Source organism: Notamacropus eugenii, chromosome 5, assembly GCF_028372415.1.
Source record: "Notamacropus eugenii isolate mMacEug1 chromosome 5, mMacEug1.pri_v2, whole genome shotgun sequence".
NCBI classification, from domain to species: Eukaryota; Metazoa; Chordata; class Mammalia; order Diprotodontia; family Macropodidae; genus Notamacropus; species Notamacropus eugenii.
Window position 1 is genome coordinate 1,342,501 of NC_092876.1, and position 24,886 is coordinate 1,367,386.

At 47.7% G+C, this 24,886-nt stretch overlaps 1 protein-coding gene across 3 annotated transcripts in view; it reads left to right on the forward strand.

Moving 5' to 3' along the window:
• The window catches only part of LOC140508087 (uncharacterized), a 25,362-nt gene extending 1,503 nt beyond the window's left edge, over positions 1-23,859 (forward strand). Inside the window, exons 2-5 of one of the 3 annotated variants that reach the window (XM_072615829.1) lie at positions 225-431; positions 680-771; positions 8,204-8,330; positions 22,422-23,859. In XM_072615829.1, the coding sequence (XP_072471930.1) occupies positions 416-431; positions 680-771; positions 8,204-8,330; positions 22,422-23,572 (1,386 nt within the window). In that variant the 5' untranslated portion in view covers positions 225-415 and the 3' untranslated portion in view covers positions 23,573-23,859. Of the gene's footprint in view, positions 1-224; positions 432-679; positions 772-5,204; positions 7,667-8,203; positions 8,331-22,421 lie in introns of those variants that run through there. The other 2 variants (XM_072615830.1, XM_072615831.1) reach the window with 2 other exon arrangements.
• The last annotated feature ends 1,027 nt before the right edge of the window (positions 23,860-24,886 follow it).

Below are 24,886 nucleotides of genomic sequence, written 5' to 3' on the forward strand. Positions count from 1 at the left end.
GGCTTCTCAGGTGAAATCCAAGCCCTCCCTCCATGATATTTAAGGCTCTTTCTTCTCCCTTCTCCAAGCTCCTGACATCCCAGAGGTCAGGGAACAGGTTGTTCTTGTCTCTGTAACCCAAGCCCTTTGCAGAGGGCCAAGACACATAGTAGGTGCTTAATAAATGGACGCTGGTGGATTGATTCATTGATGGCTGATGACTCTAACTCTCCTTGTGCCCACAGCAGCTACCCTCGATGGGACGGTCCTCAGGGTCCCAGACTGGGCCCCTGGAGGATGACTTCCTGTGCAGACCCCTACCCAAGGAAGCCTGAGGCCAGAGGACTCAGCCAAAGACTTGGACCCTGGGACAGCAGGGGAATTCAGCCCGCCCCAGTGAACCACAACTCAGGATAGCTTAGCCTTGTTGGCCCAAATGCTGCAGGAGGCAGGTGAGAAGGGGATTTGGAGTCAGGGCCCTGGGTTTGAGTCCCAACTCTGTCACCTTGGACACATCCTTTCCCTTGCCCAAGCCTTGGTTTCCCCTGCTGTAAAAGGAGGGCCCTGGCCTCCATGATCTCAGAGTTCTATGGCTCTAAGGAGACAAAAGAGGAGAGGAGGGGAGGGCAGGGACAGGGCGGGGTGGTCACCCCTTTGCAAGCCTGGCCTCCTCCCTCATGGCTCTGGTGTTCTTCCCCAGCTCTGCCCACTGAGGATACAACAGTAGCCCAGGAGGAGGAGGAGGAAGAGGACGGAGCAGCCCCCTCTGTGCTCTTGGTAGCCCCTATCCAGGTAGGTTCTGCCTCTGGTAACAGGCTTCATGGATATGGTTTCCATTGCTGTCTCTGGGACCCCTCCCCTCTCACCAGTTGTCCATATGGCCGCTCCTTGAGGTCAGGGACCTTTCCACAAGGACCAGACCCCCTGGTTCTGCTCTCCTCCTACCTGTTCCACACAGCCCCCACCCTTTCATTGCTTCCCTGGGGCCCAGGGAGGGAAGGAGTGGTGTCCAGTTGCCGTGAGAGGGTTGGAGGCCCGGCCTATGGAGAAATACGGCCTCTGCCCAGAGGAGGGAGCCTGAAGAACTGAGTGGGTGGGAAAGGGTAGGTCAGGCAGCTGGGTTTGGGGCTTTGGGGATGTCATTTTGCAGGGATGGCACTCTTAGTGGGGAGAACAAAAGCTTGGAGGTGGGCATTTACATACTTTTGAGAGGGGCTGGAGCTGGACACTCAGTGTTTGGGAAGAAAGGGAAGGAAGTTTGTGGAGAGCCTTGAGGCCGGCTCAGGCCCTTGGCCACAGGCTGGGCTGGGCTTGGGCTGTGTGGGCCCCTCTTTTCCGTGTGATGGGGGAGTCCTAGGCAAGGATTAGGGCAGACCTCAGCCTCTGCTCTCCCACTGTCTGTTGTCTTCTGGCTGCAGGTGTCATCTGACCTCCCGTGGGCCTTCCTGATGGCCCTTACCTCAGCTCAGTTTCCCACTGCCCCTGGGCCATCCTGAGCCTCTGGGTTGAGGAGGGTCTCACCTCCTTCTGCCTTTCCTCCCTTTTCTGGCAGCCTCCATAGAGGTTTCAGAGGCTCTCCCTGGGAGGGGCCTTGTCCAGCCCCTACCAAGGCTGGCCCCTCATTCTCTGTGGCCCCAGCTCCTTCCTCCTCTTTCCCCTCCATCTTTTCTAGAAGGCTGCTCCCTTCATCTCTCCCCACTCTCTTTTCTAATCTTCAATGTCTGCCTGTCTTTGGGCTCCTTCCTTCTGTCTACACATGTGTCTCACAGTCTTAAAGAATGCTTACTGGACCCCCATGACTCCTGGCTTGAATTCTGGATCTCTCACAGATCAGACCCCTTGGAAAAGCTGTCTACACTTGCCACGTCCACATCCTGTCCTCTCTCATGTCTCAGCCCTTTGCACTGTTTCCAGGCTTATTACTTGCCAGAAAGTGCCAGAAAGTGCCATCTGCAGAGTTCCCAGAGGTCACATCTGGTGTTTACCCTCTCTCTGACCCTGTCTAGCCCCCTCTTTTGGACGCTGTCTTTCTGGTTCTCCTCCCAGGAATTGAAGCTGACTGTGCCTTCTACATCTTTCACTGTCCTGGACTACCTCCTCTCATGGGGACCTCACTGATCCATTTACTGTCATTTTGGAGAGACTCCTTGACCTGTGGCCTGATGTCCAGTCCCTGTTACCACAGGGCTTTCAGACTTTTTGAGTTGAATGCTCAGTAGGCTCCTTTTTGAAATAATATTTTATTTTTCTCCCAATTGCATGTAAAAACAATTTTTACCGTTTGGTTTATTTAAAGTTTTGACTTCCAAATTCTATGCCTCCCTCTCTCCCTCCCCTCCCCCCTTGAGATGGTACGCAATCCAGTATAGGTCAAATGTGTAAAATGTTTTCATATTAGTCATTTTGTGCAAGAAGACTCAAAGAAAGGAAGGAAGGAAAAAAAGGAAATCAGGGCTTCAGCCTGTATTCAGACAGCATCAGTTCTTTTTCTGGGGGGCAAATAGTGTATTTCATCCTCAGTCCTTTGGGATTGTCTTGGATCTTGGTATTGCTGAGAACAGCTAAGTCATTCACAGTTGTTCATTGTACAGCGTTGCTGTTACTGTGTATGCCTGGTTCTGCTCACTTCACTCTGCATCAGTTCACCGAAGTCTTTGCAGGATTTTCTGAAATCATCCTGTTGGTCATTTCTTATAGCACAGTAATATTCCCTTACTCTCATCCACAGCTTGTTCAGTCATTCCCTAACTGATGGGCACTCTTTCAGTTTCCAATTCTTTGCTACCACGCAATGAACTGCTATAAATATTTTTGTACAATAGGCCCTCCCGCGCCTTTCTCTTTTTCTTTCTTTGAGATTCATTGGTTCCTTACTGTCCTTCACTCTAGAAGAGGACCAAAGCGACCTCATTATGTTGGAGTCAAGTTATAGTGTGTTGGACTGTGGCTGTTCAGACCAATACGAGCTCGGAATGCTCTAGCACAGATTGGGCACAAACAGTCCGTGTGAACGTTTGGTTGGATTCTCTACATTTTGCATCTCCCATTTCTTTAGAGCTGCTTTAATTCTGCTCATAGAACACATTACCTTCTCTCATGTGGGCATGTCATGCTGGGCGGTCCTGTGCCAGTGTCTCCCATGTCACACAATCAATTCCACAGTTCTTCAGAGAGACCTTGAGAGTGTCCTTGTATCATTCCTTCTGACCACCATGTGAGCATTTGTCCTGTGTGAGTTCTTTGTAAAATAATCTTCTTGGCAAATATAAGTTTGCCATGCCAGCAACGTGACCAGCCCATCATAGACACACTCTCTGCAGTAGGGTTTGAATGCTTGACAGTTCAGCTTGAGAGGGGATCCCAGTGCCTGGGGATTTTTAGAATCCTCCTAAAATAATTTGAATGGAAGTGATTCAGTTCCCTGGCATGGCAATGGTAGACTTCCAGGTTTCACAGGTATACAACAATGAGGTCAGCACCATGGCTCTGTAGACTGTAGTCAGTCTGATACCTCCTCTCTCCCATACTTTCCTTTCAAAGCCTCCAAAACACTGAGCTAGCTCTGGCAATGTGTGCATCAACCTCATTGTCAATGTGTACTCCTGGAAAGTACACTACCAAAGTATGTGAACTTATTGACAGCATTCAAAACTTCTCCATTTGCAGTAACTGATGGTTCCATGTATGGATGGTGTGGAACTGACTGGTGGAGCACCTGTGTTTTCTTAATGTTGATTATTAGGCCAAAATTAGCACAAGCAGTGGAGAACTGATCCATACTTTGTTGCACCTCAGCTTCAGAAGCTGCATTGAGTGCACCATCATCTGCAAACAAAAAACATCATACCCCAACACTCCCTCTACTGTAGTCTTGGTTTGTAGCCTTTCCAAATTAAATAATTTACAATCAGTGAGGTAGTTGACCTTGACCCCATGTTTGTCCTTAGGAAAGTATGTGACCACATTGCTGGGAACATGCTAAAAACCATAGAGCAGGCACACCCAGCCATGTTTCACTCCATTGGTGATGGGGAAAGCAAGAGAGCACCATCCATTATCTAGAACCTGGGCAAGCATGCCTTCATGAAATTGATGTATGATACTGATGAACTTCTGTGAGCAACCTAATTTTGACATAATTTTCCATAAGCCCTGAAGACTGACAGTATCAATTGACAGAAGTAGCACTGGTATTGCTGGATCAGAGTATTCACAGTTTTGTAGCCCTTTGGACATACTTCCAAACTGCTCTCCAGAGTGGTTGGATCAGTTCACAACTTTACCAGCAGTACAATAATGTCCCAATTTTCCCACGTCCCTTCCAACATTTATCATTTTCCTTTTTTTTTGTCGTATTAGCCCATCTGATAGGTGTGAAGTGGTACCTAAGAGTTGTTTTAACATGCTTTTCTCTAATTAGTAGTGAATTAGACCATTTATTCATATTGCCATAGATAGCTTTGATTTATTTTTCTGAAAACTGCCTGTTCATATTCTTTGACAGTTTATAAACCGAGAATGATTTGTGTTCTAATAAATTTGACTCAGTTTTCTATATATTTGAGAAATGAGGCCTTTATCAGAAATACTTGCTGTAAGTTTTTTCCCCAGTTTTGTGCTTCCCATCTAATTTTGGTTGCATTGGTTTTGTCTGTGCAAAACATTTATAATTTTATATAATCAAAATGATTCATTTTACATTTTTAGTGGTCCCTATATCTTATTTGGTCCTAAAATTCTTCCCTTATCCATAGATCTGACAGGCAAACTATTCCATGCTTTCCTAATTTGCTTACCCTTTATGTGGAAATCATGTGCCCATTTTGACTTATCTCAGTATACAACGTGAGATGTTGGTCTATACCTAGTTTCTCCTATACCATTTTCCAATTTTCCCAGGAGTTTTTGTCAAATAATGGTCCAGTAGACATCATGAACTCAACACATCTGAAACAGAACTCATTTTCTTTCCCCCTAAACCCTTTCCCCTTCCCTATCACTACTGAGGGCAACACCATCCTCCTGGTCCCTTAGGTTCCCAACCTGGGAGTCATCCTGGACTCTGCACTGCTTCTCACCCCTCTTATTCAGTATGGGTACCAAGGCCTGTCAGTTTCACCCCTGCCACATCCCTTGTCGATGTCACCTCTGCAACTTCTCACATTGATGTTGCCTCTGCAGCATCTCTGGTTGATATCATCTCTAATATCTGTTTTCATTGTCAGTTCTTCAGCATCTCTGGTCCATTTCACCTCTTCAGCTTCTCTTGTCAGCGTCACCTCTGCAGCATCTCTTGTCAGTGTTACCTCTGCAGCATCTCTTGTCAGCGTCACCTCTGTAGAATCTCCTGTCAGTGTCACCTCTGCAGCATCTCTTGTCAGCGTCACCTCTGCAGCTTCTCTTGTCAGCATCACCTCTGCAGCATCTCCTGTCAGTGTCACCTCTGCAGCATCTCCTGTTAGCGTCACCTCTGCAGCTTCTCCTGTCAGCATCACTTCTGCAGCGTCTCTTGTCAGCGTCACCTCTGCAGCTTCTCCTGTCAGCATCACTTCTGCAGCATCTCTTGTCAGCGTCACCTCTGCAGAATCTCCTGTCAGCGTCACCTCTGCAGAATCTCCTGTCAGCGTCACCTCTGCAGAGTCAGCGTCACCTCTGCAGAATCTCCTATCAGCGTCACCTCTGCAGAGTCAGCGTCACCTCTGCAGAATCTCCTGTCAGCGTCACCTCTTCAGCTTCTCTTGTCAGCATCACCTCTGCAGCATCTCCTGTTAGCGTCACCTCTGCAGCTTCTCCTGTCAGCATCACTTCTGCAGCATCTCTTGTCAGCGTCACCTCTGCAGAGTCAGCGTCACCTCTGCAGAGTCAGCGTCACCTCTGCAGAGTCAGCGTCACCTCTGCAGAATCTCCTGTCAGCGTCACCTCTTCAGCTTCTCTTGTCAGCGTCACCTCTGCAGCTTCTCCTATCAGTGTCACCTTTGCAGAGTCAGCGTCACCTCTGCAGAATCTCCTATCAGCGTCACCTCTGCAGAGTCAGCGTCACCTCTGCAGAATCTCCTGTCAGCGTCACCTCTTCAGCTTCTCTTGTCAGCGTCACCTCTGCAGCATCTCCTGTCAGCGTCACCTCTGCAGCATCTCTTGTCAGCATCACCTCTGCAGCATCTCTTGTCAGCGTCACCTCTGCAGCTTCTCTTGTCAGCATCACCTCTGCAGCATCTCCTGTCAGTGTCACCTCTGCAGCATCTCCTGTTAGCATCACCTCTGCAGCTTCTCCTGTCAGCATCACTTCTGCAGCATCTCTTGTCAGCGTCACCTCTGCAGAGTCAGCGTCACCTCTGCAGAATCTCCTGTCAGCGTCACCTCTTCAGCTTCTCTTGTCAGCGTCACCTCTGCAGCTTCTCCTATCAGTGTCACCTTTGCAGAGTCAGCGTCACCTCTGTAGAATCTCCTGTCAGCGTCACCTCTGCAGCTTCTCTTGTCAGCGTCACCTCTGCAGCATCTCTTGTCAGCGTCACCTTTGCAGAGTCAGCGTCACCTCTGTAGAATCTCCTGTCAGCGTCACCTCTGCAGCTTCTCTTGTCAGCGTCACCTCTGCAGCATCTCTTGTCAGTGTCACCTCTGCAGCATCTCCTGTCAGCGTCACTTCTGCAGCGTCTCTTGTCAGCGTCACCTCTGCAGCTTCTCCTATCAGTGTCACCTTTGCAGAGTCAGCATCACCTCTGTAGAATCTCCTGTCAGCGTCACCTCTGCAGCTTCTCTTGTCAGCGTCACCTCTGCAGCATCTCCTGTCAGCGTCACCTCTGCAGCATCTCCTGTCAGCGTCACCTCTGTAGAATCTCCTGTCAGCGTCACCTCTGCAGCTTCTCGTGTCAGCGTCACCTCTGCAGCATCTCCTTTCAGCGTCACCTCTGCAGCATCTCCTGTCAGCGTCACCTCTGCAGCATCTCTTGTCAGCATCACCTCTGCAGCTTCTCTTGTCAGTGTCACCTCTGCAGCATCTCCTGTCAGCGTCACCTCTGCAGCATCTCCTGTCAGCGTCACCTCTGCAGCATCTCCTGTCAGCGTCACCTCTGCAGCATCTCTTGTCAGTGTCACCTCTGCAGCATCTCCTGTCAGCGTCACTTCTGCAGCGTCTCTTGTCAGCGTCACCTCTGCAGCTTCTCCTATCAGTGTCACCTTTGCAGAGTCAGCATCACCTCTGTAGAATCTCCTGTCAGCGTCACCTCTGCAGCTTCTCCTGTCAGCGTCACCTCTGCAGCATCTCCTGTCAGCGTCACCTCTGTAGAATCTCCTGTCAGCGTCACCTCTGCAGCTTCTCGTGTCAGCGTCACCTCTGCAGCATCTCCTTTCAGCGTCACCTCTGCAGCATCTCCTGTCAGCGTCACCTCTGCAGCATCTCTTGTCAGCATCACCTCTGCAGCTTCTCCTGTCAGTGTCACCTTTGCAGAGTCAGCGTCACCTCTGCAGCATCTCCTGTCAGCATCACCTCTGCAGCATCTCCTGTCAGCGTCACCTCTGCAGAATCTCCTGTCAGCATCACCTCTGCAGCTTCTCTTGTCAGCGTCACCTCTGCAGCATCTCTCCAACGCATCTCCTTCTCTCCTCTGACATTGCCCCCACCCTGGTGCAGGTCCTCATCACCTCCCACCCAGTTTGTTGCAAGCCCTAGTGGAGGTCCTCCCTGCCTCAGGTGTCTTTCCAGTCCAGTCCATTTTCTGTCTACCCATGAGTGATCTTACCATGTCTACTTCTTGCTCATTGACCTCCAGAGGCTTCTTCTCTTGTTTAGAACTTAAAGGTTTTCCCAACCTGACTCCTTCTCACCTTTCCAGTCTTCATAAGTGTTCCTTTCTTCTGCATGCCAAGATCCAGTGACACTTGCATTCTTGCTGTTTCTCATGTGACTCCATCTCTCACCTCCATAACTTTGCCCTGGCTATTTCATGTGTCTGGAATGCTTGGTCTCTTCCCTTCCACTTATTGGGTTTCTTTGCTTCCTTCCAGAGTAACTCAGGTCTCACCTTCTTTAAGAAGCCTTTCCCAGAGCCCTCCACTGGGATTGCTAGCATATCCACATCCATATAGCGCTTAGCATATCCAATTGAGCAGGGACCTTGCATGTCATTACATTTTACAAAAGAAGGAAAGGAGGCCCAGAGACCTAGAGAAACCTCTTCATGTCTTTGTTTCTTGTACTTCCTCAGTAGGCATGTGCTTGGTATTTCAGGAGCCTGTGACCTTCAGGGATGTGGCTGTGGACTTCACCCCTGAGGAGTGGGGGCAGCTGGGCCCCTCTCAGAGGCAGCTGTACCGGGATGTGATGATGGAGACCTACCAGAACCTGGTCTCCCTGGGTAAGCAGGCTTCTCCCTGCATCCCCCTGTCACCCACACACAGGTCCATCATCCAGCATCCACTCATGTTTGCTTCCCGTCTGAGGAGCAGTGCTATGATTCCCGGGGGTCCGAGTTTGGAATTGAGGCCCAGGAATGAGTGAATGTACGTGTGTGTAGATTCAGGGTCATTGCTTTGTGTGTGTATGTATAGAGTCTGAGAGGTAGATTGGCAGGGTTTATACATATATACACATACACATACCAATATGTTAACTCAGAACTCAAAGACTCTGGACATCAACTAGTCTACTGTCCTCATTTTCCAGTAGGGGGAACTGAGGCCTGGAGAGATTAAGTGATTTGCCCAGCTCATGTATTTCAGGGTCCTCAGACTCCAAACCCAGGTCTCTGTGAGTCTGTTCTTTCCTTTTGGGGGAGTGGTCCTTCAAACCCATGCTCTGGTCATAGCACCCTATCCTAGGGAGGGAGGGACTGCAGAGGATCTTGAACCTGGAAGTGACTTGGTTCTGGCACCTTTCACTTGAAATGAGGACATGGTGCCAGCTGACCTCCAGGACCCCTTCCAGATTTGTCCTTGGAGATGACCAGGAGTGTCTCCAAGGCCCGAAGATGGCCCATGACTGGAGCAAGGATCCCATCCCTCCCCCAGCAGGGGCAGAGGTATCCAGAGGCTCCATCTGAGAGGACACACAATCCTGGTGCAGCCCCTAGCTCAGTGTCTGCCAGAAGGCCTGACTTGGACCTTTGTGGCCTTGGGAAGGCCCAGGCCTCTAATGGTTCTGAGAGGCTGAGATGGTAGAAGAGAATGTGATTGAGGCACAGTTATGGATTTGGGCAGAGGAAGATTGTGACAGGGGAGACAGAGGCCCCTGGGGAGGAGGGCCTAGGAGGAGTGGGGATAGATGGTACCTCTGGTTGTCCAGACAAGGCATAGGGTGAGCCACGAGGGGCTCAGGGAGCAGAGAGAGAAAGCTTTCTGGGGACTCCCAGGTAACAAGGAGGAGGGCTCCTCCTGCACTTAGTATGGCCAAAGACCTTTGTGGAGGCCCCAGTGGATGGGGAGGGCTGCTGGGCTTCTCAGCAGAGCCCACGGGGAAGCTCGTCCTGGAAGTTGTCTCCTCCTTATCTGAAGCATACATCTCACCAGCTCCATGATTTCCCAGATGGGTATACTGAAGCCCAGAAGGTTTGGTGACCCACCCATGAGGGCCTGGGCAATAAAGGTCAGCATTCAGAGTCAGGGCCTCTGAGGATCATGAGGACACCATCTGTTAGCATAGGTGTACAATGTGTGTTTGTGTGTTTGAGCATCTGTGTATGCACATACATGCACCTGTGAGCACACAAGTCTTCACATATAGGAGGGAGTGTATGTGCTCATGTAGAATGCCTTAGTGGGACCATGTATGCACATATGTGTGCTTACACACATCTGCACAGTGCCAGTGTGTATTTGAGCACATCTACACATGGAGACATGTATGTGTGTGTAAGAGTTTGAAAGATTGTACAAATATTTTTTCCTGCTGCATGCATATGCACACAGCATATGTTCCTGAAACCTGTGTTTGCATGTTTGTACCTGTGTTCAGTGCATGTATATGCACATTCTGTAGGCACACAGGTGTGCATTTCTGTGAGTGCACGAGCATGTGTACATGTGTACATTACACATACATACGCATGTGCAGGCATGTGACTGGGTGCCTGTGCGGGCCTGTATGTGTGACTGTGAGCAGGTGTGTGTGTGCGTGCACATGTGTGTGCATGCCATGTGCATGTTTATATGGATATACATAAGAGTGCACTTATGCATGTGTTACTTGTATGCATCTTTATATGCGCATACATCAAGATGTACATGTTAATGTGCATGTGTGTGCACATGGATGTTTTCTGCATGTGTATGCCTGTGTGCACACACGGGCATTTCTGTGCCTGCACACATGTAGGCAGATTTTCATTTATGTGTGTATATGTGGTATGTTTGCAGGTACGTGCACACATGCATGTACACAGCCATGTGGATGAATGGTCATGGGTTTATTTGCAAGCACTGGTGTGTATGTGTGAGAAGGCATCTTTGTGTACAAGCATATGTGTGCAGATTTGCGTATGGGTATATATGTGCATGTGCGCACATACCATTGCATAGCTTGCATGAGCACCTGCATGTCTGTTTGTGTACGTGTCTATCTGCATGAGTAGTTTTTGTGCAAATGTGTGTGCATCTGTGCATGTTTGCATGTTTAATGTGAGTGCACACATGGGCCTCTGGGAATCCATATTTGTGCACATGTGTAACCTGTTGTGTGCACTTTTGTGTCTGCATGTTTGCGTGTGCCTCCTTGAATGGGCTATGCTGATATGTATTTGTCGTGCACTTTGGCATGTGTGTCTGTGTGTGAGTGTTTCTGGGTTTACCTGATTTTGTGTGTTTGTGTATGTCTGCGTGTGTGCACTTCTGTTTGCTTGTTTACATCTGTGCCATAGTGCATATGAGTATATACACATCTGTGTGTGCTTATGTGTTGGTGTGCATGCGCACACATTCACCTCTGCACGTTTCCATGTTTGTGCACATGTGTGAAGTTTGGCATATATGTGCATATTTATACACTGGTGTGTGTGTACATGTGTGTGTACATGTGTGTGTATCAGTTGTGTGTTTGTACAGTTTGGATTTATACTTGCATATGTTCTTGTGTCCCTACGTAAAAGTGCGTGTTGATGTGCTTCAGAGTGTGTGTGCGTGAAGCCCTGCCTGTCTGTGGCTTTTCCCCTGTATTTATGTAAGTGTGTGTTTCTGTGCATGTCTGCGTATGTCTTCTACGTGCGTGCAGACACTTTCGTGTCTGTTTGCATTTGTGTGCAACTGTGCATGTGCCTGTGTTAGTGTGTAAGCATGTGTATATGCTTGTGGAGATGTTTCATTTGAGTTTTTGTAGTAGTCAGCGCCTGTGTTTACATTTCAGGGTCTTCACACAGCTCTTGTCTTCTCAGTCAGTGACCATTTTTTAAGCACCTCCTGTGTGCCAGGCACCATCCTGCATTTCCATCAGGCATTTGGGGAAGGCCTCTGTCTCCTTAAAGGTCCATGTCCTGTCTCTGCCCCACTCCTCCCCTGCTCCAGCTTCCCCATCTGTCCTCGGGTTGTCCACAGCAGGTGCCTGATTCTCTGGGGCAAAGCCATCCTTTGCCTTCTGGAATGCTGTGTCCTTGGTTCTGTGCTCCCTTGGCCATCATCAGCTCACTGGAGTGCTTGCACCAGCCGGCACAGGGTCAGGATGGCATGCTGCCCTTTGGTCTGTGATTTCTGCCCTGTGACTGGGCCCAGAGATGGGTGTGAGACCTCCTGCTGCTGCTGGCCTCTGACCATGTTGTCTGTGCCCTCCACAGCCTGGGGCCCACTTGGGCTCCCCTTCCTGGCTCCAGGAGCCAGATCCCATGCCCTCAGTCCTTTCTGTCCATCCCTGCAAAGAGCTAGGTGAGAGTCTGACTCAGTGGATCTCTCTTGGATTTCCCCACCAGCACCGGGTCTGGAGTGTTTCCTGACTGTGCTGATTCCTGCCTCTCTGCACCCATCCGCATACTCGTTTCTCCCCCTTGAAGCCTCCCTGGCTCTGCCTCTGTCCACATCCATTGGTCTGCCCACGTCTCTGGGTGGGTTCTTACTAAGCCCATGTGGTTCATCTCCTTGACGTTGTTGTGATGACTGTAGGCTGCCCCCTTTCTCTGAATCGCCCAGTTTTGTCCTTACACTGTTATTCCTGGCATTCCCAGGACAGTGTGTTTAGCATTCTCCCTTCAGTGGGCACCTGCTTGATTCATTTTTCTGATTTGCTCAGCATCTGGTTCTGTGTTCTAGGGGCTACTCTGGGTGGTGAAGATGGGAAGGTCAAAAATAGCACAAGTGACAGAGAATTGATCCATCCTCATGCACCTTAGCCTCAGAGGCTGCACTGAGTGCACAGTCATCTGCAAACAAAAAGTCGTGCACCAACTCTCCTTGCACTTAAGTCTCAGCTTGTACCTTTTGTAATGCTAATCAGAGAGCTGTTCATTTCTAATGCACTGGTTCTCAAAGGTTGTGATGCCCTCTGGCTCTGAAAAGTGTATAAATACTTACTTTGGGGCTTACTCATTGAAGTCTTTGTTTGGCCAGATGAGACTTTGGGCAGCTACGAAGGAGCCCCTTCTCCCGCCTTTGAAAACTCAGATGTTGGTGCTTCTCTCTGGTTATTATGTATGTATGGTCAGACAATTGGATCTGTCTATTGATCTATGATGTATGTATTGCTTATGGTCAGGCAGTTGGAAGCCCTGTCTGTTGATTAACATTGCTTTATATTTTCTCTGAGGTTCAGGGTGCTGACTTTTTCCCCTGAACTAATATAACCTGGAAAATTTCAGTCAGCTTTTGTATGACCAGTGGATCCACTGGAATAGAATCAGTACCAGGTGCTTTGCTACACAAGAGGAGCCTAATGGCATTTGAAACCTCTTGATTTGGAATTTCAGCTAGAGAGGGCTTGACTTCAACTTAAGGTATATGGTCAATGGCTTCAGCATTGCTCAGTCTGTTGAGAAGACTATGGAAGTGTTCAGCCCATCTCTCTAGGATCATGTCCTTATCACTAATCCATCTGGCTCCATCAGCACTGAGTAGTTGAGATGCACCATAGACCTTTGGCACATAAATAGCCTTCAGGACATCATAAAAGCCCTTCAGATTGTTACTGTCAGCATAAAACTGAATTTCATCTGCCTTTTTACTGAGCCAAGAATCCTGCATCTTTTTAAGCTTCTCTTGTACTTTACTTTTGATGGAGTTAAATTCTGCCTTCTTAGAGATGGATGAACTGTTCTGCTGGTAAACCCTGTGGAATTCTTTTTTTTTTTTTAATTTAGCAGCTTCTGAATTTCCCCATCATTTTCATCAAACCAGTCTTGATCTTTGTGAGTGTTCTGACCCAGGTAAGCAAATGCTGTGCTGTGCACCAGATCTCTGAGAGCTGCCCACTCCTTTTCTGCTCCACTGTTGCCAGCTGTGTGTTGGCTCAACTTTCCCTCCATGCTATCAACAAACTGTTCACATGCAGAGAAGAGCTCTAATCTGTTGACATTAAGTCTTCTGGTAGCAGTCTTGTCTTGGGGATGCTGCTTTTGTTGAATCCAAATATTTAGCTTGGAGAGGATAAGTCTGTGATCAGTCCAGCACTCTGTGCCACTCATTGCCTTGTCACTCCCACATCCTGTGGACCTCTTCTTCTTACAGTCATGTGACCTATTAAATGCCAATGTTTGCTGCAAGGGTGCATCTATGAAGTTTTATTGTGTGTAGGTAAATGGAGGATAGTGTTGGTGATGAGGTCATGAGATGCAAAAGTCTTCAGTTGTAAGTGACCATTGCTGTTGCTATTTCCAACTCCATTCCTCCCTAGGACTCCCTGCCAAGTCTGATGGTCTGCATTCTCTGGTATTAAAGTTATCTAGAATTACAAGGTTGTCCTCTGTTGGCACATTGAGGATGAAGGGTCTCCAGGTCTTCATAAAAGTTTTGTTTGACTTCATCAGGGTTCGTCATGGTGGGAGCATAGGCAGTGGTGATGGTGGCATGACACTTTCCTGCTGGTGGCAATTGCGTTTTCATAAGTCTGGCATTCACTCCTTTTGGGAGGCATACAAGCTTGTTGACTAGATTAGTTTTGATTTGATTGCAAAACCAACACCAGCTTCATGGCATTCCAGAAAAACATGTATCGAGCCCTGACTTTGGAAAGATGGCCTTCCTCTGCCAGCGTTGTTTCACTCAGGGCTGCTATTGGCATGTGATACCTGCTGAGTTCTCTGCAGCAAGAGCAGTTTGTCTTTCAGGCCTACTGGATTATGTGTTGTCTGTAGGTGTGTGCACATTCCATGTATCAATGGTGAGTAGAATCATCTTTGCAAAAGTTCTGCATCTTTCTGTATTTTGACCATAGTGTAGGATCCTTGCCTGCCATGGTAAACAGATAAGGGTTAAGTTAGATGAAACAGACAGTTTTTAGGGCATGTTTTCTAGCCCCTTCATCATGCCAGAAATGAGCAGTGTGGTCCTTAACAAAGGCTGCTCAGATACCCAGGGGTCTGCTGAATCCCACTGCTGTTTCGGTCCAGTGAGAAGATGTTCTTATGACTTTGGCTGCCTATGTGCTGGGTTGTGACTACAGTGCCCAGTGTAGCAGCACCTGCTGCTTTGTCTCTTGCCTGTTGACACAGGACTTTGAGATAGGGAAAATGTGAAAATGGGATGGGTGATGTCTTTTGATTGGCACATCAATTGGATTTTAGTGAGGGAAAGTTGCACAAGACTGTGGGCCTCAGTCTCTCTTTCAGAGTCACCACAGTCCAGTGGCAGGGCAGAGTCAAGACAACTGGTGATGGCTCAAGGATGCAGTGGTTGACCTTGGCATCTTCAATGTCTAACCAACACCTGCTTCAGCTGCCTTCATGGCTGTTGGAATGAATCATGCAAATCTATCTGTTCTCCTGGACAGGTCTTCACATGCTTGGGTAGATACCCTCCTAACTCAGACATGGGTTTGTGCCAGGCCTAGAGGCCTGTGTGGGCTACCCGAGTCTTCTTACCTCACCTCCGAGGTCTTCGGTTGGCCAAAACCGGATGCTCATATGAGAGAAAGGACGTTCCAGAGTCAAACAAGGGTTGAGCTTTATTTCAGGGTCTCGGTTACAAGTGCAGGGGGGTCTTCCTTAGGAGGAAGAGGGGGAGATTTCCTAAGGAGGCTAAGATCTTAAGGGATTGGAAGTAGAAGTACAAGCGGGGAGAGAGGGGGAGGGGAGAGAGGAAAGAAGAGAAGCGGAGCCTACTGTCCTCTTGGCTCCTCACGTGCTAAGAGAGCTTTCAGGCTTCCTCAATCCTACTTAACCTTCAGCCACATAGTTTGCATCTGAATACCGTGCTGTTAGATAACTAGGTGTGCTCCAATCCGGGACAATCTCGAGGGCGGGGAGATCTCTCTCCCATCACGTTTCTCACGGGAAGAGGCGGAATTACTCGAGATAGCTCGGTTCACCTCGATTCCCTGCCGTTTCCTGGGGGGGTCTCGTGAGAGCTCTAAGATTTAGAAGCTCCCACCTTTACCCGCCCGAGACTGTCCACACGAAATTGAGCTTCCAATCCCAACATCTCCCCTTCTTTGTTATGCGCGGAGCGCACCTGGCTCTAGAGCAAACAGTGGCTGGAGGCTGAGTGGATTAGGAAGGCCTTTAGCATATGAGTACCCTACAACAAGACTTCATTCACACAGAAATCTGCAGCTAGCACAACTGACAAAGGGAGGCATCAAATAAAACAAAGATGAAACTAAATGGCTGAGTTACAACAGGGGAAGTGCAATCAACTGGGGAAGTGCAATCAACTAATCCCAAAGCATATTCTAAGAGAAGCAGCTAGTGCTGGCGCCTACACATCACCACCCCCTCAGTCATGCAAATGGATCTCAACGGCCAAGCCTGAATGGCCAAGCCTGTGGTATTCAGGTGAAAAGTTGGTCACCCCTTCCCCCCCCAATGTCCTGGGTTTGTGATATCAAAGTCCTCCTTCAGCCGGTGGAAAGAGATGCCTAGATGGGAAGCTGTCAGCAGCAGTGTCTGCGGTTGCGATGAGTGCTGCCTCCTCTCTGGGCAGCAAGGTTAAAGCTGTCAGCAGCAGGCTCAGGTGGTGCATGATCCTTCTCCGGGGTCTCCGGGCTCTCCGGGGTCTCCGCCTCCTGCATCTCCGCCGTCTCCAACATCGGTTCCCACCTATGGATCCTTCTAATGGGAATCCACGCATGACCTTTTCCTGTGGAGACACAAACATACCCTCGACCCCATATTAGTATCTTAAAATGTCTCATAGCTGGAGTAGTATGTGAGTTCTTTGAGACAGCTGTATCAAGCTCTGATTGTATTAGGCGATCTCTATCTCCCCTTCTTTGTTTAGCGAGAATCGCCTTTAAGGTAAAATTGATAAGAATGCATAGCGGCTGTTTTTTTTTGGTATAGCTGCTGCCAGGTGCTCACAAATGCTTGATTAACATCTGTAAGGAACCTGAACTTTACGGATTTTTTCTTTATAACAAACACAGGAGCATTCCAGGGTGCTAATTGCTCCTTAACCAGTAGTTGTAATGCCTGGAGTTTTTCTGGAGTCAGGGGCCATTGCTCCACCCAAATCGGGGTGTCTGACTTCCAATTCAAGGGTGGGGACTCCAGAGCAACAGGAATGGCCCTTACTAAAAATTTGATAACCTCATCCCGAGGCGGCTCATAATGTCCCTGCCCCAGATGTTAAAACTAAGTCCTGGAATCACCAACGGCCATACGGTCCCTTGGCGATCCTCTGCCTCCCACTTTACTGGGTGCATTGTCTCTAAGGTATTTTGGCACCCTCCTATTCACCACACTGGTCTCTGGCTTTCTTTGAGCTTCCAGTGCCGGGGTACTGAGCGACCGCTAAGGCAGGTCCTATCCGCTAGATGGAGCTCCGAACCTATTTTTTCTTTACGCTCCTTAACTTTCTGCTCGCCTTTCTGCTCGCCAAGGTCCTCCCCTCCCCTCTCTCCACTTCCACTCTCTTTCCAATCCCACCCTGGCCTCTCCGGCCCTTCCTTACAAAATTCTCGGAGGTCGTTTAACTCTATTGTGACCCCCGCCTCCCTGCATTCCCTGTGAAGTGTCTCAGCCCAGACCTCCTGTTCCTCTGGCTTTGTTACTGGCAATAGATTCCCCATCTCTGCCCTTTTCCCATGGGTGTGGGAAGCTTCTCTCACTCTTTCTCTCCTTCCGAATCTAGGATTCGGGACTCGCTTCTTTCACAGCCCCTTCCGGGTGTTCCCCAAAAACACCCAAGATATCTGCGCTCCTGTCCCTGTTCGGAGACGCCAACTGCCAGACCTAGAGGCCTGTGTGGGCTACCCGAGTCTTCTTACCTCACCTCCGAGGTCTTCGGTTGGCCAAAACCGGATGCTCATATGAGAGAAAGGACGTTCCAGAGTCAAACAAGGGTTGAGCTTTATTTCAGGGTCTCGGTTACAAGTGCAGGGGGGTCTTCCTTAGGAGGAAGAGGGGGAGATTTCCTAAGGAGGCTAAGATCTTAAGGGATTGGAAGTAGAAGTACAAGCGGGGAGAGAGGGGGAGGGGAGAGAGGAAAGAAGAGAAGCGGAGCCTACTGTCCTCTTGGCTCCTCACGTGCTAAGAGAGCTTTCAGGCTTCCTCAATCCTACTTAACCTTCAGCCGCATAGTTTGCATCTGAATACCGTGCTGTTAGATAACTAGGTGTGCTCCAATCCGGGACAATCTCGAGGGCGGGGAGATCTCTCTCCCATCACGTTTCTCACGGGAAGAGGCGGAATTACTCGAGATAGCTCAGTTCACCTCGATTCCCTGCCGTTTCCTGGGGGGGTCTCGTGAGAGCTCTAAGATTTAGAAGCTCCCACCTTTACCCGCCCGAGACTGTCCACACGAAATTGAGCTTCCAATCCCAACAGGTTTGAGGCCCCACGGCCACCCTCTGGTTTTAGAATGTCACAACCGTTTTCCTTCTTTCCCAAGCTGTTGACTCTTTTTTTCATGATTTTCTTGCATCACTCTCATTTCTTTTTCTAATTTTTCTTCTACCTATTCTTCAATCTTTACAATCTCTTTTTACCTCTTCCATGGCCTGATATCAATTCATATTATTCTTTGAGGCTTTGGATAGAGGAATTTTGACTTTGTTGTCTTCTGAGTTTATGTTTTGATCTACCTTAATGCCATAGTAACTTTCTGAAGTCAGATTGCTTTTCTGTTCTTTGTTCATTTTTTCCCAGCCTATTTCTTGATTTTTTACTCTGTGCAATAGTCAGCTGTGCCTCTGGAGTAGAGGGGGCACTGTCCCCAGCTCTATGGTTTTCTTTTTTTTGTGCAGCTCTTTTCAAAGATAATTCTGGGAACCGGGAAGTGTTTAGTTTTTTCAAGGTGGTATGATTTGGGATAGGTATATTTACAATTCTCCTGGCCTGTCCAGTCTCTGAATGACCACAAGCACTTTTCCTATCCTGGAATTGTGACTAGTATCCCAGCTTCTCTTTGGTTACAAGGTCTTGTGTGCTAATAGCCCCTCCTTGCCCTGGGACTGACACCCAGGACTGCAATCCAGATGCAGGTATGGGTAATGCAACAGAATCCTGCCCCTGGTGCTAGCAAAGGGATCCCTGTAATTGCCTTCTGACCGATTGTCTTCACCCCCTTACTGTCTGTGGGCTGAGAGGTCCAGAAATCAGCACTGCTGCTGCTGATCCAGTAACATGCCCCCACCCCCACCCCCCAGGTCTTCTGCTGGTTTGCTGGACTGCAGCCTGCTGTGGACTGGGCTCCACTCTCACCCCAGTGCAGTAGACCTTTCTTGCCAACCTTTTAAGTTGCCTTGGGCTGGAAAATCATTTCATTCCTTCGTTTAGTGGGTTCTGCTTCTCCTAGATGTGTCTTGAGACATTATTTAAAGAGCTTTGGAAGGTTTTGTGTAGAGCTCAGAGAGTCCCTGCCTTTTCTCCACCATCTTGGCTCTGTCCCTCAAGTTGTACTTCAACAGAAGCTAATGATTCCAAAGGATGGAGATGAGTTGAGAGGACCCTCTGGGGGGTGGAGTAGGATGAGTAGAGGGGACCGCTGGAGTCTCCTCAGTGTCACCAAATGCTTAGAGCTGAGAATTCAATACCCCCTTTAGATTTTTTTTAGAGGCTGGAAGTCTCAACTGTTAACAGACAATAGGGAAAGTAGTGCACTGGTATGTGTTATCTGTGATGTTTATATATTGTCCCAGCTGAGTGATTGGTACCTGGAACTGCAGACTCTGCACAGACTGCTGAGAGTTGGCTGCTCAAGAGGGCATCTGGCTGCTTCCAGGGAGAAGGAGGGGATTTGTTTCTCTGAGGATTTTTTCTTGTATTATTTTTAATATTAATCAGAATGTATTGTGGAATAAGATGTTTGTCTATATATAATTTCTGTGAGATTGCGTTCCAGTTTTCCCAGAAGTTTTTGTGAAATAGGGAGATCTTTCCTAAGTAACCTGTGTTTTCCAGTTTATTGAGCACTGGGTTATTTTTTTAGTGATTGTTTCTGTTTCTCCCTTGTCTAGTCTGTTACATTGAAGATCTTTCTAAAATTTTCACTTATATTTATGAAATTCCCCCATGGTCATCCTCTTCCCCATCCCAATGATTCTGTGTCCCCATTGGTCTTCCTTGAAACCCCACTTCCCATCCCCCACTGCCCATTTCCTTACTCCCGTTCCCTTCATGCCCAACTCCTCCCCATCGTCTGCACTGTGCCCTCCAGAATGCCTCCACAACAACTTCCCTTCTTTCCAAATCTTTGGCTTTACCTCTCCTCCTGTCTTCTGGCTCTCCCCAATGACAGAGGCCATCCTTTTCAGCACTGGCTACATTTCTCTCATTCACTCTGACTCCCTGGTAGAAGTGGGGGATTGGAATGCTCCTTGATCCCCATCACCAGGTTCCCCTTCTCCCAGCAACACTCAGTAACCTTTCCTGCTTTGAGGTATCTGCCACCTGATGAAAAACCTGGTAGATATTATCTACACCCCTTCAGGACATGGCCCTCTCTTCCTTCCTCCATGAATTCAGTATCTCTCTTACAATCTCTCTCTATCCCCTGACATCTCCCTCATGGTAGGAAGTGATCCAACCTCATCCCTCCTCAAATATTTCCTGGCTCCCCTTCCCCAACTCAGCTGAGTTCCTTGCCTCATCTTTTGCAGAAAAATGGAGACCATTCACCATGAGCAGCCCCTTCCTTCTTTGTCATCCACTCAGATGCCTTCTGCTCCTCTGTCCTTCACCCTTATTTCCCATGATGAGGTGTTCTTACTCCTAAGCAGAGGGAAGCCCTCTGCCCAAGCGATCCCATTCCTCGGGTCCATCTGGCAGATTGCCTCTCTGACACCCCTACTTTCTCTCATATCTTCAATCTCTCCCTATCTGCTGGCTCCTCCCTGTTACCTACAAATAGGCTCTCCCCCTCATCCTAAAAAATCCCTCCCTTGGTCCTTCTGTTTCTACTGTTGTCCCATATCTTTCCTCCCATTTGTGGTTAATTCCTTGAGGAGATTATCTTGAGTAGATGCCTCCATTTCTCATCTAGTCCGTAACTCCTTGGAACCTGACTTCTGATTTCATGATTCAGTGCAACTGCTGTCTTCAAAGTTACCAAGGCTCTCATAGTTACCAAATCTGTTGGCCTGTTCTCCATCCTCATTCTCCTTAACCTCTCTGCAGCTGTTGATTAGGAGCATCTCCTTGACACAGTCTTCTCTCTGGGTTTTCCTGACACATCTCTGCTGCTTCTCCCCTCACCCCTCTGACCACTTCTCCTTGTCTCCTTTGCTGGGGCATCCTCCAGATCACTCCCTCTAAACTTAGGTGGCCCTCAGGGTCCTGGCCCGGGCCCTCTTCTCTCCCTATAACACTTCACTTGGTGATCTCATCAGCTCCCATGGATTCAATTTTCCTCTCTATGTTAATGATTGTCACATCTGCGGATCCAGCCCTAATCTTTCTGCTGACTTTTCATCTCACATCTTCAAGGGCGCATCAGCCATCTTGAACTGGATATCTGGCAGATGTTGTAAACTCAGCATGTCCCAAGTGGAATTCATTATCTTTCTTCCCAAAACATCTTCCTCACCTTCCCTAATTAATGTTGAGAACACCACCATTTCCCCAGGTTTGTATTGTTATCCTGGACTCCTCTCTATCTCTCACCCCCATATACAGTATGGTGCCAAGGCCTGTCAATTTCACCTTGGCAGCATCTCTCAGATATGCCCCCTTCTGTCCTCTGACCCTGCCCCTAGCCTGGTGTATACCATTATCATCCAACACCTGGAGTATTGCAATAGTTACTGCAGGGAGACAGGGAGGGTCTGCCTGCCTCATCATCACCTGACTCCAGCCCATCCTCCATTCAGCCACCAATGTGGTTTTCTCAAACCTTAGGTCCAGTCATGTCACTCACCTGCTCAATAAACTCCACTGTCTACTCTAGCTTCCAGGAGCAAATACTCTGCTTGGCATTCAAAGTTCTTCATAGCCTGGCCCCTTCTACCTTTCAGACCTTCTTACTCCTCATTTCCCATAACACTGGCATGCTGGCTGTTCTACAAACAAGACCCCCCATTTTCTGACTCTGGGCATTTTCTCTGGCTGTCCCCCATTCGTAGAATGCTCTCCTTCCTTTGCTTGACTACTGACCTCCCTTTAAGTCCCACCTAAAGTCCCAACTTCTACAGGAATCTTTTCTGATCCATCTTCATGGCAATGCCTTTCCTCCAATGATTTTCTCCCATTTCTCCTGTATATAGCAAGACTTTACATGTTTGTTTGCAGGTTGTCTTCCCCATTGGATTGCAAGCTTCTTGAGTGCCGGGACTATCTTTTGTCTTTCTGTTATTGGTACTTAAAACAGTAGGAGCTTAATCAGTGCTAGCTAATGAACTGTGTGCTGTGGAAGAGGTAGACCAAGTAAGGATGATGGGACCAGATCTCAGTGCTTACCCTGGTTTTGTGTCTTTGGTCAGGTGCCTTTGCTCTCTCCATCTCATATCCTCAATTGGTAAATGGGGATAGTCATGATAAGTGGGCTGACTGTGCAGTAGTGGGACATGAACCATGACTGTGCATTGTGATAAACAGACTGTATGTAAGGTAGGAACTTTTGAACAAATAGTAATGAATAGGAATTCACTTAGCCACTGTTAAGGATTTTGGCTTCAGGTCCCAGTCCTACCATAGCACTGTTCCAGTCCCCTCCCTCTGTGATCGTCTTATTTACAGATTCAGTCCTTGTTCCTCTTCTGGGGTGTTCTCCCTTTTGCCTTCTTGCCCTTTCCCATGCTCCTCCCAAAGAATAAAAGGCATATTTTGGGATGTTCATTCACCTTTGTTTCCTCTCTTGGGGTGCCAGGGACAACTGCATCACGTCGTCCAAAGTGCTCAGTTCAGATCACTGGGGACCTCACACCACATTTTATTCTCTTTCAGGCTGGGAGACTTGGAACAAGACCCAGGGGAAAACTTTGAAAGAGACCATCCCTGGAGAAGAGCCACCAAAAGAGGGAACAGCTGAAAGACTTGGGACAGGCAATCACTGCTCCATTTTGAGAATCACAGAGCAATGTGGGAGCCAGACAGTAAGGTCCCAGGGAAAGGAAGAAAGACTCTTGAGGCAAAGGACTGAACAGCATGAGATTCCCACTGGAATGAAGCATCAATGTAAGGACTGTGAGAAGGCCTTTAACAATCGCTCAGCCCTTGTTGTGCATCAGAGGATCCATACTGGAGAGAAGCCTTATAAATGCAGTGAATGTGAGAAGGCCTTTAACAACCGCTCAGCTCTTACTGTACACCAGAGGATTCATACGGGAGAGAAGCCTTATAGATGTAATGTGTGTGGGAAAAACTTCAGTAACAGCTCTTACCTTACTGTACATCAGAGGATTCATACAAGAGAGAAGCCTTACAAATGTACTGAATGTGGGAAAGCCTTCAGCAACAGCTCCTACCTCATTGTACATCATAGGATTCATACTGGAGAGAAACCTCACAAGTGTAACGAATGTGGGAAAACCTTCAATCACCATTCAGAACTTATTGTACATCAGAGGACATACACTGCGGAGAAGCCTTACAAATGTATGGAGTGTGGGAAAGCCTTCAGCAGCAGCTCATATCTTATTGTACATCAGAGGATTCACACTGGAGAGAAACCTTATACATGTGATATGTGTGGAAAAGCCTTCTGTAAATCCTCTGTCCTTGTTCAGCACCAGAGGATTCACACAGGAGAGAAGCCTTTCAAATGTGCTGAATGTGGGAAAGCCTTCAGGCAGTGGTCAAGCCTTATCAAACATCACAAGATTCATAGTGGAGAGAAGCTTTTTAAATGTCAAGACTGTGGCAAAGCCTTTAGTCACCGATCAGAACTTGTTGAACACCAGAGGATTCATACTGGAGAAAAACCTTATAAGTGTAGTGAGTGTGGGAAAGCCTTCAGGCACCATTCAAACTTTAGTAAACATCAGAAGATTCATACAGGAGAAAAGCCTTATAAATGTGAGGAATGTGGGAAAACCTTTACACGTAGCACAAACCTAACTCGACATCAAAAGATTCATTCCAGAGAGAAAACCTAGCCATATCTAATTTAGCCTAGCTTTTTGTCTTTGCAGGAAATGTGTTTTCTGAAAGAATCTAAGCAATCAACAAGCATTTACAAGAAAGCCTAGTATATGCCAGACAGTCTTTGAGGTGCTAGGGTCCAGTCTCTCGCACTTATTCATTGAGTGCGAAATTCAAACTATTCACACTTACAAGTAATAACTTTTATTTGTCTTCTGATAATTTCTTCTTTTTCATGTTACTCAGAGGGAGTAAAATCCATTTCCCCTTTTAAACCCAGTTAATAAAATAAGTCATATTATGTTTTTTGGTAATTCTTTTATTTTCCTGGTGTTCAGTACCCCATCCCCTGCCCTTTTTATAGACTTGCATTTTACCATTATGATTGTTAAGAGAGGAGAAGGAATCAAGGAGTCACCAGTTTTCCTTGACATCAAACCTAAATTTACTGTAATTTCTGCTCATTGATCCTAATTCTACCCTCTAGACCTAAACAAAACCAGTGTGATCTTCCTTCCCCTCCAAAGCTTTTCAAATATTTGAAGATCACTGTTATACCCCTTTGAGTCTTCTTATGTCTAGGCTAGAAATCTCTCTTGAGATTAGTAATAGTTCGTGATTTCCTCCTGAAAATTATGAAGATGACCATTGTATACCTGATAAACTACTGAGAAATCTGCTGTCCTGCTTCAGGACCTGGCAGCAACAGTTACCACATATTTCAGGCAATTCAGGAACGGATAAAAGATGTCTCAGAAGGCATTTCTAACACATTGTATTTCACTACCCACTTTACCTTTTCTAGGTGTTCCTGAGTCAGGCAATGAGTCAATAAGCATTTATTATGCATTTCCTGTGTGCCAGCCACACTGTTAAGTGTTGGGGATACAAATGTAGGCAGAAGGAAAGTCCCTGTCCTCAAGGAATTTATGTGAAGGAAACATGTAAAAGGAAGCTAAAGATGGTGGGGATTGGGTGAGGAAGGTGAAGGCAGGGTTGAAGGGAAATTTGAAGATGAAGAGCTTTCTAAGCACTAGAGATGGGTCAGGTCCTAGATGCCGTTTACACATTATAGATTTTCCATACTAGATAGGAGGCTTGATGGCTGTGTTAGGACAGAGAGGCATGGGAGCTTTATGATTTACCATCCACCATTATGTGTTCATTCAGGTCAGAGAAGACAGAATTATGCCTGGCATTGGAGAGCCAAGTTTATAGGCTTTTAAGTAGATGGCAGCCACAGGCCTGCCCAAACAGAAGGACTGGTCTAGGTTGAGACTGGTCATTCTTGTCCCTGACTGATATTCACAACTAGACAATACCTAGAG